General features: G+C 28.5%; 2 protein-coding genes across 2 annotated transcripts in view; both read right to left on the reverse strand.

Annotated features, from left to right (window-relative positions):
* LOC135195959 (protein fem-1 homolog C-like) overlaps window positions 1-603 on the reverse strand; it is an 8,617-nt gene extending 8,014 nt beyond the window's left edge. Inside the window, exon 1 of the mRNA XM_064222462.1 lies at window positions 583-603. Coding sequence (XP_064078532.1) covers window positions 583-603 — 21 coding nt within the window. The remainder of the gene's footprint in view (window positions 1-582) is intronic.
* Window positions 604-9,397: 8,794 nt separating this feature from the next.
* LOC135196067 (protein fem-1 homolog A-like) lies at window positions 9,398-15,635 on the reverse strand. The gene is made up of 6 exons (XM_064222528.1): window positions 15,457-15,635; window positions 14,113-14,257; window positions 12,971-13,171; window positions 12,487-12,705; window positions 11,601-11,787; window positions 9,398-11,044 (listed from the first exon to the last, which is right to left on the reverse strand). The coding sequence occupies exons 1-6, from the start codon at window positions 15,493-15,495 to the stop codon at window positions 9,967-9,969; spliced, it is 1,869 nt and encodes a 622-aa protein (XP_064078598.1). The 5' UTR covers window positions 15,496-15,635; the 3' UTR covers window positions 9,398-9,966.
* Between the last annotated feature and the right edge of the window lie 940 nt (window positions 15,636-16,575).

Here is a 16,575-nt window from a genome sequence, read left to right on the forward strand (position 1 = left end):
GCTGGACAACTACATCACTTCTACGTTATGACACTGTCGGAAAAAAAGGCTCTAGAACTCTAATTTCCCTTACCTTTTTGACGCAAAAGAAAGAGCAGCTTTCAATGTCATTCATTTCCTCCAGCTTACGATGCTTCAAAGGGAACTATCCTGAAGTCTCAATCTTCGTCAGCGCCTGGAAACGAAGTCTTCGCAAAAAAGAACCTGGCCTCTCGAACACCAAGATCTTGGAACAAACAATATGGTATCGTCACTTCAAACGGTGCAGACAAGAACGAAAGGTTTCTTGCCCATTCCGACCTATTTATACTAGTAGGGCAAGAAAGAGGGCGGAGCTAAAATATTCTAAATCCCCATCAAGTTCAATCAAGGTCACGGTGTAGGTAATTTGGCCCACCACCAACCCAAAATGGGTTTTATAGAGTGGTGTGACAAAGACCATTCGACCAACATGATGGAGGCACCGTACACATTTTTTTTTTTCAGTCAAAATCACACTGGAAGAAATTTAGCCCACTTCCAACTCGAAATAGGCCCTATAGTGTGGTATCAGAGAGATCATTTGACCACGTGGTGGCGTACCGTACACATGTTGACAAGCATGTTGGCAAATAGGAGAAATTCTAATGGTGTATTTTTTAGATGAAAAACATGGAAACATACTCTGTTGACTTTGGAAAGGCTGACTATAAATACTTTTCAATACGGAGGGTGACCATTGGAAATTTAGATTATTATTAATTATTAATTATTAATTATTAATTATTAATTATTAATTATTATTATTATTATTTACTTAATTATTAATTATAATTATTAATTATTAATTATTAATTATTTAATATTAATTATTAATTATAATTATTAATTATTATTAAATTAATTAATTAATTAATTAATTATTATTATTATTATTATTATTATTATTATTATTATTTTAAAGATAAACCCTCTTCATATGGAACAAGCCCAGAGTGGCCATTGACTTAAAATTCAAGCATCCAAAGAATATGGTGTCCATCTGAAGGAATTAACAGAAAATAAAAAATAAATTAACAAATAAATAAATAAACAGGTTAAATGCAACTTTTAGCTCGAAAACAATGATGAACATTGCTAAATCATCTGCATTCTATTAATACGAAATAACTCTTCCTTAAAAACTGTCTGCTCGGAATGATAAGTGGTCGAGTCTTAAAGAAAATGTCTGAGGTTCAAGGTATTACTTGTAATTTCACACCACGGAGTCGACGCTTCAAAAGGAAACATTTACCTCTTTTTCGACTCGTAGTTGAAAGCTCAGTCATTGAAAATAATTTTTTTTACCATGAATACTCAGCCTTTAGTTTCCTTTTTCATTATTCTTGAATGGAATTCACTTTTTTAATGAGAATTATTTTTAAGGAATGATAAAAAGGGCCAGATGCTACTGCCTTAAACACCGCCCCCACCCCCTTCTCTCTCTCTCTCTCTCTCTCTCTCTCTCTCTCTCTCTCTCTCTCTCTCTCTCTCTCCAGCGTGAATAAATAACTGAAAATGAAAACGTACCTGGAGATGTACAATAAGGTAGGAAGTGATCGGTCTTAAGGAGAGATTAGACCATTCCCGACAAGAATCCGTTTTGTTTTTAAGAAAAGACTTAAAGGAATTAGGACAATAAACCAATTGACCTGGGTAATCCTTTAAGAACTTCCATAAATTTCGACCTTCTCCACTCAATTAACTTATCAACCCGAGTTTTTTTTTTTTTAATAATTAGAAGCAGATCCTATATTCTATGCGTGAAAGATCCCCGTGGTCGAAAAAATACGAAAATTTGCGAGCATATATTTTCAAAAAATATTTTGAAAATCATTAATATATATATATATATATATATATATATATATATATATTATATATATATATATATATATATATATATATATATATATAGATATATATATATATATATATATATATATATATACACATGTGTGTGTGTTTCCTTTATATCTGGACATCAAAAGCAAGAATAACTCTTGACCGAGAGTAAGCCCTTTATTTTCGTTTTCCTGCATCCCTCGCCCTTTATAAATGAATACACTCAAAGGACGTACACACACGCGCGTACACAATGCATGTGCGTAAGGTCCGGGCAAAAGTCCCAGAACAAAAGAACTTGGGTACAGGTACGAAAATAGATTAAAACATAACAATAGCAAAGTCTCATTATAACTTCATAGCCTGAAGTAGGAATTTTTTTTATGCTAAAAGTCTTGTGATCAAACGAATTTAGAGAACACCAGATAAGATGACAGGAAAATAAAATTTATTTTTTCGTTTACTTAGCACCCAGTAGCCAATGGAAGGAAGTTGGCCCATTTTGAAGATATATATGAAGATATACATCTTGCTTTGGTTAACCCTCGCATACGAGATTGTCAGAGCGGTCAGTGACAGGAGATTATGATATGGACATCAGATACGATTTGATATCTTTCATTTCCTCTTCGCCCAGGTGTTCAGACGAAGAGATACGGCTGAGGAAGGCTGGAAAACGAAGCACGAATATTGAGCTTCTGATCTGATTAAGAGGGTCTTGATTCGAAGCGAGGCCACTCTGTGGTCATGTTAGAAGGCCTCTTGTCTGTGGAGGTTTAGCACCAAGAGATTTTGTCCCACGGGCCATTTGTCCCACACTTATAGAAGGCAAACAGGCTCTTCTCCTGTTGTCACCGTAACACGAACAAGGCCGCGCTGACTTCCAAGGACTATAATCGCTCCTCCTTGGCTGCTATAAAGGGGAGGCTTAGGACGTTTATCCTTTAACGTGCTGCTTGTATACAAGACCGGCGGAATGTAGTAATAACTTAAAAACTGAAATTTATATATATACATATATTATACATATATTATATTACCATAATACATATATTATACATATTTATTATACATATCATATATAATTATATATATATTTAATAATATATTTAATATATATATATATACATATATTATACATATATATATATTAATATATACATATATTATATATATATAATACATATATTATAATATTATATATAACATATATATAATATATATATACAATATTATATATATATATATACATTATATTATATATATATATACATTATTATTTATTATATAATATAACTATATATTATTATATATATATACCATATATTATATATATATATAATATATAATAATATATATATATAGTATATATATATACATATATTATTATATATAATATAATACATAACATAATTTATAGTATATATATACATACATATATTATAATATATATATATACATACATATATCTATATACTATATATACATACATATTATTATATATATATATTACATTATATTATATATATATACAATATATTATATATATATAACATATATTATATATATATACATTATTATTTATAATATATATACATTATATTATATATATATAACATATATTATATAATATCACTCACTAACTATATTTATATTATTATAATACATATATTATATATATATATACATATAATCTATATATATATATATATAATACATATATTATTATATTATATATAATACATATATTATATTATATATATAATACAATTATATTATATATATATAAAATATATGTATATACTATATATAATATATGTATATATATATATATATATAATATATATATATATTCATAATATTATTATTATTATATATAATTATACATAAAAATACATTTATATATATAATACATATATTATATTAATATACATATATTATATATATATATATACATATATTTATATATTAACTATACATAATTATATATATATATATACATTATATTATTATATATACAATTATATATATATATATATATTTATATATATATATACATATATTATATATATATATAATATAATTATATATTATATATATACATATATTTATATATATACATATATATACCTATACATAGATATAATATATATACATAATTAATATAACATATATGTATATATATACATCATATTAACTATATATACATAATATTATAATATATACATATATTAGTGATATTTATACATATATTATATATATACATAATTATATATTATACATTAATATTATATATATACATTGATATGTTATATTATATACATATATTATATATATACATATATTATATATACTATACATATATTATATTATATACATATTATATAAATACATATTATATAGTATACATATTATAATATATATATATACTTATATATATATTACATATATATATATTATATATACATATAATATACATATATATATATACATATATATATATACATATACATAATATATATACAATATATAATATATACATATATAGTATATAATACATATATATTATATATATATATACATATATTATATATATACATAATATATTATATATACATATATATATTATATATACATATAATATACTATATAACAAATTATATATATATACATATATTATATATATACAATATATATATACATATATATATATACATATATATATATACAGTATATTATATATATATACATATCTTATATATCATATCTATATTTATTTAATATATATTATAATATATTATTATATATATTATATACCATATATTATATATATACATTATTATCATATATTATATATATTATATATATTATATACATATATTATATATATATACATATATTGATATATATAATATATTATATATAATACATATTATTTATATATAACAATATTATATATATGTAGATATTTATATATATACATAATTATTATATATTAATACATATATTATATATATACATATATTATACTAAATATACATATATTATATATATATATATATTAATATATAATACATATATTATTTATAATATACATATATTATTATATATACATATTATTATATATATACAATTATGATTATAGTATTATATATTATATTATATTATATATATATATATCTATCTATATATATTTATATATATACATATTATAATTACGTATTACTATATTATATACTATATATTATATAAACATTTATACCTATTTAATTATATAAAAAACATATATATATATTACATATAATTAATATATATACATATATATATATAATAAATATACATATATATCTATATATAATATATATATTATTAGATACATATATATATATTATATCCATATATATTATATATACAATATATATAATATAATACATAAAAATATAATATTATACCATAAAATATAGATAACATCTTAGTATATACAGAGATATATTATCCATATAGATATATCATTACTATATATATATATAACATATATTATATACCATACATAATATATAATATACATTAGTATCTAATATCAAATATATATATATCTATTTTATATTGTATAATTCTTATATCTCTCTCTTATATAATATCATACTTTATATATAATATTTATATATATATATCTATATATCAATATATAGATACATATTATATCTATATATATTATATATATATTTAATGGTCTCTAATCAAATAATTTCAATACTATTCCTAATCATTCGATGTCTGACATTTTGTAACTTATACCGTCTTGTTGATCTTATCCAGCTCCATTTGGATGGTTTGCTTTTAATAATCTCTGCTTCTCTCGTCTCGGTTCTCGTTCTCTCTTCTCTCTTTCGTCTCATCTTCTCTCTTCTCTCTCCTCGCTTCTCTCTCTCTCTCTCTCTCAAACATATAGATATCATTATTATTATATATATTACTTAATTATATTATATATAATATACAGATTTATTAATATATTATATATATATATATACATAATTATAATATATATTATAGATATATATATATATTAATATATATACAATAATATTATATTAATATAAATACCATATATTTATATATATACATATATTATATATATATTATACATATTATTATTATATTAATATACATATATTATATATAATTATTACATATATTATATATATATATCATTATAATTAATTATCATATATACATATTATTATATATATATAATAATATATTATATTACTAATTATATATACATATATTTATGTATACTATTATATATATTACCATATATTATATATTATATATTTAGCAATATAATTATATATATATATAGATATATATATATATATATATATATATATTAATACATATATTATATTATATATATATATATTAGTATATATACATAATTATAGGTTTATATAACATATATTATATAAATACATAATATTATTATATATATATTACATATATTATATATATATATACATATATTATATATATTACTATACATATATTATAATATATATATATATATATATATATATTATAAACAATATTTATAATAATATATATATATTATATTATATATATATATGCTATATATTATAATATTATATTATATATATACATTATTATATAATATAATATATATAATATATATACATTATATTATATATATATAATACAATATCTAATATATATTACATTTTATTATATAATATATACATTCTATATAATATATGTTTATACATATATTTATATATTTACTTATACATATTATTATATTTATATATTACATTGTTATATATTATATATTATATATATAATTATACACATATAAATTATTATTATATATGTATATATATTATAATATTAATATTATAATATACAATAATTTATTGTATAATAATATATACAAATATAATATATATATATATATATATTATATATTATTATAACAATTATATTATATATATTATATACTATATATTATATATATATATACAATATATTATATATATACTATACATATATTAATATATTATACATTACTATATATACATATATTATACTATATATACATAATATTATACATATATTATATATAATAACATATATTATATATAATATACATATATTATATATAAACATATATTATATATATATATATATACATATGTATATATATATATACGTATACAATAATTATATATATTATACATATTATATATAATATATATACCATAATATCTATATACTATATAGTATACATTATTATATATTATATATATTACATATATATTATATTATACATAATAGTATAATATACATCAATTTTAGTAATATATATTATATACATATATTATATATTATATATACGGTATATATATAATATATATACATTATATTAATATATTATTACATATATTATATATTATATATTATATATACATTTATTATATATATATTAATTATATATACATATATTTTATATATATACATATATTTATACTATAACATATATTATATTATCTAATATATTAATATATATACATTTATATATTAATACATATTATAATATATATAACATATTTATATTATATATACATATTATATACTATCATATATATTTACATAATATATATATAATACATAATAATATATACATACTAAATAGTACAATATATACAATACCATATATATATACAATATACATTAATATATATACATATACATATATATATATATAATATATTATATATATGATACAATTATATATATAATTATAATATACCAATTAGAGTATATATTTATATAATATACATAATATATACCATTTACATATATATAATATATAAATAAATATTATATATAATATATATACTAATATATATTAGGTTAATATATATATTATATATATATATTATATTTATATAATATATATATTATATAAATATATATTATATATATATATATATTATATATGGTTTATATTATATATAATATATATTATATATATTTATGTATTTTATAATTCAAACAAGCTAATACAATATTCCTAAGCATTCTATGTCTAATTTTGTAACTACGTCTGTGATCTTACCAGCTCCATTTGGAATGGTTTGCTTTTAACAATCTCTCTCTCTCTCTCTCTCTCAAACAGATAAGGATATTCATATCGATTGGAAGGATCAAACTATAAGTTGCATATGTCAGCCTGGCTTGGAGTTTGTACTCTGCATCAGTGAAAGGCAAGAGGTCAGTCAGCACGGTCTCTTGCTTATGGAGCATCCCATAGCTGCCGTGTTAACAACAAAAAAAAAAAAAAATTAAGAAATCTGTAGAATTCGGTAGATCGAGGTTAACCCAACAGGGATTTAGTAAGGTCAAAAGGTCCTTTGGGAATAACACTGTAGACCCAATTCTGATAAGAAATGACATCCGTCAAGTTTTTTATTTTTATTTAATTATGAAATTTCATATTTTTGGGAATCTAAAGCAATTGGTAAATTATCATTCGATAATCGAACTTTCCATCTCTTACGAGTTTAAAAACTATTTTGGCGATAATGGAATCTTATTAATTTACCATTTTAAAATTAAAAAATACTTCTGTCTAATAACAAAACTTATAAAAAGTTGTGCAAAATAAAGGGATGGCCAAAAATATCTTTGAACATTGACGTCGGTTTAACTCGACCAAGAACAGTAAATTAAAACCGCAATAATAGGGAAATATTATTATTACCGGGCTAGGCCATCCATTTACTCATATATAAAAGCAGTTACCACTAGTTCAGAGTTCACCAATTGCCCAATAAATAAATTCTAGTAAAGATAACTTCCAAGTATCTTACGCTGATCTCACAGGAAAACCCTTTCCTAGGGATAAAATGGACGCCAAAAATCCTAAAAATACTTAAAACTATAATCTGCAACTTTTAACCCTGACTTCTCTCTCTCTCTCTCTCTCTCTCTCTCTCTCTCTCTCTCTCTCTCTCTCTCTCTCTCTCTCTCTCTCTCTCTCTCTCTCTCTCAAATCCTGCACGGGAGTAAAACGGCTAAGTGGTCTCGAATCTTCAATCTCGTTCAGTATTTAGTTACAAAATTTGATGAAATTTTCTAAATAGGCATTAGCAATAAAAATTGAGTATGCCTGAGGAATTTTATATGAAACTAAAACACATTAAATCCAAAGAGAGAGAGAGAGAGAGAGAGAGAGAGAGAGAGAGAGAGAGAGAGAGAGAGAGAGAGGGAATGGTAACCGATTTTAATTCATTATAGTACAATTGTCAGCTCCCCTGAACTTCTACCAAGTTCGTCAGCTTTATTTGAATGAGAGAGATTCAATAACACTTCAAATTAATAGTCCAGCATCACACTGTCAAGTTTTCCAAGGATTGGCTATTGATTGGTGGGTAAAAAAACTACAAAAATTACTTGTTAAAGCTTATATTTTCCATAAAAGTCACTGAAGGTGACGAATTACAACTATCTCATTACAGAAAGTTAATGTTATTTCTCAGTCTTATTAAAAGAAATTGAATTATAATATAAAAGGGAAAACAATAACAAATGTTTGTTACCTAAAAGTACTACTGTCTTAATCTATCAATAAAACTAAGTAAAATAAAGTACACAATTAATGGCAATTACTTGAAAATGGGTAAGTGAATACCCAAGTAATTTCAAACCTTCAGTAATCATTCTGCCAAAACCTATTTTCTGTATACAGAAAAAAAAACTAACAACATTACACTAATGATATTGTCACTCCGATAAAAGAAAATTTGTTTCAAATTAATGTCGCATTTGCCGCGGGTAAAGCAAATGGACGCATTCTAGAAATATATGTAGCTTTGATCACAATTCAGACCCCAAAATTCCTCGTATGTTTATAACTAAAGTAAAATCTGTATTAGACTAATAACTTCCATTCACGTAAAGATAAAAACAAAAATTTAAGTAGCTTAAAAAAAAAAATCCCCAAAGACAGTGCTATTTAAACATTTCTTACAGGGTAGAGGACATGAAACTAGCATCACACATACAGACAGGCAATGAAAATCAGTGAATGTCAACAAATGCAGAGAGTCGGGGATGTAAGACTGACCGGTAAAGGATGCCGTGTTTACGAATCACCCTTGCTGCCATGCACTGCAGAGAGGTGTAGGGCAAAGGATTCACTAGCTCGTGGAGCTGCTGCCCCCGCTGGGCCCTCAGGGACTGGAAGGTCTGCCCCTGATAGTTCTTTGCGTCCAGGTGAGCGCCAGCGTTGAGAAGAGCTAGCGTCATCTCTCTGGAACACTCCACGTTCTTGGCTAGAGTGTGGAGGGGAGTGTCGCCCGCGTGATCAGGTGCCCGAGGGTCTGCCCCAGTGTCGAGCAGGAGCTCTATCACTTCCAGATTAGGAAAGATAACGACGGGGACCATTGTGTTATCCATCTGGAGACAAGTAGAGCAGGCCATGTGAAGCAGAGTTGAACCTACGGAATCCCTGGGCTTCGCCTTCACCAAATTATAGACTTCCCTTTTCGCTGCGATCCACTGAACCTCTTTGAGGCTGCGCCGCAATTTTGTTAGCGATAATAACAAGTGCATTAGCAGCGTGATAATGCGGCAAAGGCGATTGTAATATTTAATCCTTTTCCTGGCTACAGACGCGGGTTGTCCAGCGCTTTCACGGACATGTGACATGACAGATTCTGTCGCATCGGTAATGGTCTCGAACAGACGCAGTAAGCTATCAAAGTGTACCACTGGCCATGTGTCTCTGGCGTTTTCGGGGCTGGTGTTGATCACGTAGGTATACAGTCCGATGAGCGACTTAATGTGAAACAGCCTCCCTTCGCTCAGCGGTTCTGGACGATGTTGCTTTGTGGCCAGGGCGAACATCCACAGATCGAAGCAACGCTGGAATTCGCGTTCATCTGCGTAATCGATTCCTTTGGCCCGGAAGCTGATCATCGTCTCTAAGTGTTCCGTCCCTAGAACCCTAATCCTCACGAGGAGGGACTGCACCAGCATCTGCTCCCGATTCGTTTCCAGTCCCTCCAACTCTTCCAGAGTCGAGAATTCCCGGAAATCCCCACTTTGCACGAGAGGCTCCTGTGCCTTAGGGTAAACCAGAGCTCCGTCGACGTACCTGAAAAAAAAACAAAAAAACATTGATGTTGTAGAAGCTTTATGTTCATCTATACTGCTTTTTTTTTCCATCTGTCCATCCGCCTGTGGTGGTCGCGCATGGTAACACAGCATAACTATTTACTAAAGCCCGGACGCAATGTCTAAGTTATAGGCAAATAAAAAGATCAGTGTACATTTGCAACTGAAAAGTTTTAATAATTTACTGTATGCGAATTACACCGTTAATATTCGAAATAGGATATCTAAAGCCCGGGACGCAGTGTTACCATACGCAAACACCACAGGCGGGTGGCCAGATGGAAAAGAAAGGTAATTATCCTATTTCCATATTCTGAGGAATATTCTCTCCCAAGTTGCTATTAGGTAGTGTCACTACGGAAGTACATAAGTGAGGAAGAATCAGACAATTACCGATTAGTTAAACAACAGTTAAAATAAAACTGAGATAAGGGAACTGCTTATTCCGAATGACAGTTTGTTGTCCAGACATTGTTGTCCAGACAGCAAAAGCTAATATTACTGATCCATACTAGAGAAAGAAAAAATTAATCTACCTCTGCCTCGTTGCTTTTTGCCAGTACTGGATAGCTATCATAACCTCCCTCTTATTAGCAAATACTGCCCCGAGAAGTTCCATTGCATCGATTGCTTCCATAGTCGGTATCAGATTTGTTTTATTCAACAGGTGTTCCATTATGTGCGCGTGGCCAGCGGAGCAGGCCGCAATCAAAGGTGTGATTCCTGGAAATTAAAGATTCTTAATAACACAGCAAAAGATTCCAAGACTGCTTTGAATTTATCTTACTTTAGTCCAATTCTGAATAAAATATTTTAAGTTATTTACGGTTCCAATTTGCGAATAACTGAAAACAGTGCCTAACTACAATAATGAAATGGGAAAAAGAGCACTTTAGTTTATCTATGATATGTCACCTCTTGTCGTGGAAAATCTATGACAAACTGAATAAAGTTTTTTTTTAGGAATTCTTATTCGTATCTTGGTAGTTAGCCAGGACAAACAACGCCGGCCTACGCAGAACACGTAAATGTGGACCTACGCAGAACACAATGTAGACCTAAGCTTTAGTCTTCAATGTAGGCCCAAGCTTTCGTCTTCAATGTAGGCCCAAGCTTTCGTCTTCAATGTAGGCCCAAGCTTTCGTCTTCAATGTAGGCCCAAGCTTTCGTCTTCAATGTAGGCCCAAGCTTTAGACATCAATGTAGGCCCAAGCTTTAGACATCAATGTAGGCCCAAGCTTTAGACATCAATGTAGGCCCAAGCTTTAGACATCAATGTAGGCCCAAGCTTTAGACATCAATGTAGGCCCAAGCTTTAGACATCAATGTAGGCCCAAGCTTTAGACATCAATGTAGGCCCAAGCTTTAGACATCAATGTAGGCCCAAGCTTTAGACATCAATGTAGGCCTAGCAATACTCACCAAAGGAGTCTGAATCCAAACGAGCATTGCGGTCGAGCAGAAGTTTAAGCACTGGAAGATGTCCAGACGCGGCGCACATATACACCGCACTCTTCCCGTCCACGTTCCTCCGGTTCACGTCAGCTCCAGCTTTCAAGAGGAACTCCACAGCTTCGACGTGTCCGTTGCAGGAAGCATGCATCAGACCGGTGACCCCTTGGGAATTCGCAGAGTCTATCTCTGAAAAATTCATATATAATTTTGGGAGAAGCAATTATTATTCGGGAGATTAACACTATACTTATGTTACAAGTCCACCGGGGGTGGGGGGCAGCCTTGAGATTAAAGCTCTCTAAGAATATGGTGCTCAATGGGAATGTTTGTGAACATTGGAACCATAAATGATTATGCAACAGGCAAACTAGAGCGAGCAGAAACTGCACAGTGCCTAACTAAAACTAAGATTAGATCGAAAAATGAAATAAAGCGCAAAGTGGAAACTCACCAGCCCCATACTGGAGAAGAATTTTGGCGATGTGCACGTAATTATTGTTAACTGCAGAAATCATCGGAGTGGCCTTGTAATCGGTGGTTATATTCGGATTGGCGCCTTTGCCCAGTAGATAGGCAACAACGTGCGCATGGCCACCTTCAGCTGCGCACCATAACGCAGGAGCTCCGGAAATATATCGCCCGGTGATAGAAACTGGAAGCAAAAACAAAATTCTATGTATACCACCAACGAAGTACTTGCTACCTCACCTCCATATGCCTTATGAATATATTCCTGTCACAAATTTCTCCATATTTTACCAGAGAACAGGAGCACAATTTTATACGGTATAATATGGTTGCGACATATAACTACGTATAGCGTTTTTTACGGACCTGTTATATTCATATTTATATATATTAACTTATCACTTACACAATTACTCTTGGAAATAGTACAATTACTAAAAGGACCTCATTCAAGCTGGATGGTGTGTGTATATATATATATATGTATATATATATATATATATATATATATATATATATATATATATATATATATATATATATATATATATATATATATATATATATATATATATATATATATATATATATATATATATATATATAAGCGAATACCACGGGAAATGATAGACAGGAATCCAAGCGCTTTCGTCTTTATTCAGACATCGTCAAGTAGCTCCTTGACGATGTCTGAATAAAGACGAAAGCGCTTGGATTCCTGTCTATCATTTCCCGTGGTATTCGCTTATTTATGAAGTCACGTGCATCTACTGTGATTTTTTAAGTCATATATATATATATATATATATATATATATATATATATATATATATATATATATATATATATATATAAAAATAGACTACCTCACAATATCACCTATGATCAAATCCATAAAGGGTCATCAATGCTTGCTGGCTAAGGTGTACAGAAGCAAGGATGAAGTCTAGTCTTCATGGATTCCTATTTTTTTTTTTTTTTTTTTTTATTTTTTTTTTTTTTTTAGCGTAGAACCTTCAAAGCGAAGCCAAATGCATTTGTTTTCGCTATACATATATACATTAAGACATGACAGCGTACCTATCAATTTTATCTACAAAATACAGACTTACAGAAATTGCTCACCTAATCCGGGGGCGTCGATGTCCGATTCGTATTCTTCGACGAGGATTTTAACGCACCTCATGTGGCCATGATGAGCAGCCACGGCCAGCTGCGTGTTCCGCAGACGCGAGGTATCTCTGGTGCAAGATGTCCGGCCCCGAATATTCTGCAAAAAGGATTTGTGAATGAAATTATCAGCGACAACATATATAACCAGCAAAACATCCTCGTTCAAACAAGTAGGTGGTCAAACCGTTTGATGAAAATTAGAAAGTAAGTCGCACGCGCGGTGTGTGTGAGAGAGAGGGGGAGAGGGAGAGGAGAGGAGAGAAGAGAGAGAAATTGCAAGGTGTGCAAATTAACTATAGAAGAGAGAGAGGGAGAGAGATTATAAGGTGTGCAAATTAAGTATTGGGGAGGGTATTGCAACATGTGCATATTAACTATTGAGAGAGAGAGAGAGAAAGAGAGAGAGAGAGAGTATAATCCAAAGCGACATCGAACTGCGTTATTTTATTTCAATTCTGATTGGGAAGGAATAAAAAGAACCAGTTGTTATAGTCGGTATAGACCATATTTTCTGGGTCATGAAAAAAAAAGAAAAAAAAAGAAAAAAAAAAAATACCAAGTTTTATTGCTTCCAAAGAAGCAAAATTGTTGCTGCACTGTTGTTGCTCTGGTTGATAAAGCTGGCTTTAAGCCGCAATGGGTTCTTGCGCAACGAGCGGCCTTTAAGTAGTGGACAATTTTCGTGTACTTTATGGTTTTAAAAAAAAAAAAAAAAAAAAAAAAAAAAAAAAAGCTTATCCAAACTTTAATGGCTATATTTTATGGTAATTCTAGGCAATACCTTCGCACTGACTGCAAGGAACGTTCCCGCGAATACGACAGCCAATGTCATTTGTCGTGTCTAGTACTGGCCCCAGGGGGTTACAGTTTACCCCAAAAATTAACGGTAAATTCTTAATAAGCAACCCGAATACTTTAAGAAACTAATTTCCAAAGAAACACCCGACGCAGAGTCATTAGCTAGATTTACCTATTTTAGTTTAAAAAGATACTTCACCGAGGTCTTCATAAAATCTTGTGATAAAAAATTCATAAAATATTATGATAACAAAAATACTTTTGAAGGTAAGATTTACTAACATATGTACCTGCATAGATTTATGTGCATAATCAAACTCTATACTATAAAACCTGAGGTTTGCTGCTTATAAAATAAGATTTTTGAACGCAACAAAATGTCTAAATGTCAGCAACATAAACACCCTGCCTGCCTCTTTAGATTTATATATTATTACTAAATAGCAACAATTACATAGCAATTACAATCACAAGAAAAGAAACCATATTTATAATTACCTGTGTGATGCAAACGAAAGGTTCTCCCGCCTCAGCCATTTTGTCCTATTCTCTTTCCCCCTTCGATAATAACACTCCACTATAAAAAAATGTCTCAGAAATCCAAGATTTCCGTCGTCTTAGCAATAAGAAATCGCTGGTCGCTTCAGCAGAACTGAGAGATCACCGACCACTCCTGAGAGTATTTATACGTACCGGTACCTGCCTCTTGTTTACAAACAAGCTAGCGATCAGGGCGGAGGTCTTCTGTGTTCCTATTGCCTATTTGCTAAAACTGTCGTTATAGATCGTTATCCGTACTTATACATTGAATGCCTCGTTAAATAAGTGACTTGTATTTTTACAAAGTAAAAAAAAAAATGACTTTTCACAAACAAACTAAATCAAGGACTCTCGGGATTAACTGTTTATCGAAGACAACATCTGGTGATATCTACAATATATATATATATATATATATATATATATATATATATATATTATATATATATGTGTGTGTGTGTGTGTGTGTGTGTGTGTGTGTGTGTGTGTGTGTGTGTGTGTGTGTGTGTGAATGTCTATGCCTGTCTGTGCACTGTGCTAAAATCTTAAAAACTGCACCGTTGATAATTGCTCGAACAAAAAACAAAAACAAAAATTTCTCGTCTGCACAATGGCCTATAGATCTACCTATACGTTACAGATGAGCCAAAGGATTTCCCTGGATGAGTCAGAAGAAAGTCCTAGAAAATTTCCTCGTAGCATCTCTGCTGAAGTCCAGTGAGGGTTTATTTAGAGACTTCAAAATATCGAACAATGAATTAATTACTGCCCTTTAATTTCCAAGTTTCTTACAATAATTCGTTTGTTTTGAAACTTGGCATAAAATTTCGGGTCTTTGACCGATATCCGATTTAGCTGACTCTTAGGTCGAATAAAGGTTGGTAAGCCTCATTAATGTAGTCACTATAACAACGAAAGCGCGCCATTATGATCATCGTACCCAGGCATTTTTGACTCCATGGGAACAGTTAAAATTCATACAAATGCCAAAAACTTATAGTGATACAATACGTGATATTTCAAGACGCTTTTACATCATCTGGACGAAATTGCTTTGTATACGTTAGTCAAAACAAG

Source organism: Macrobrachium nipponense, chromosome 17, assembly GCF_015104395.2.
Source record: "Macrobrachium nipponense isolate FS-2020 chromosome 17, ASM1510439v2, whole genome shotgun sequence".
NCBI lineage: Eukaryota > Metazoa > Arthropoda > Malacostraca > Decapoda > Palaemonidae > Macrobrachium > Macrobrachium nipponense.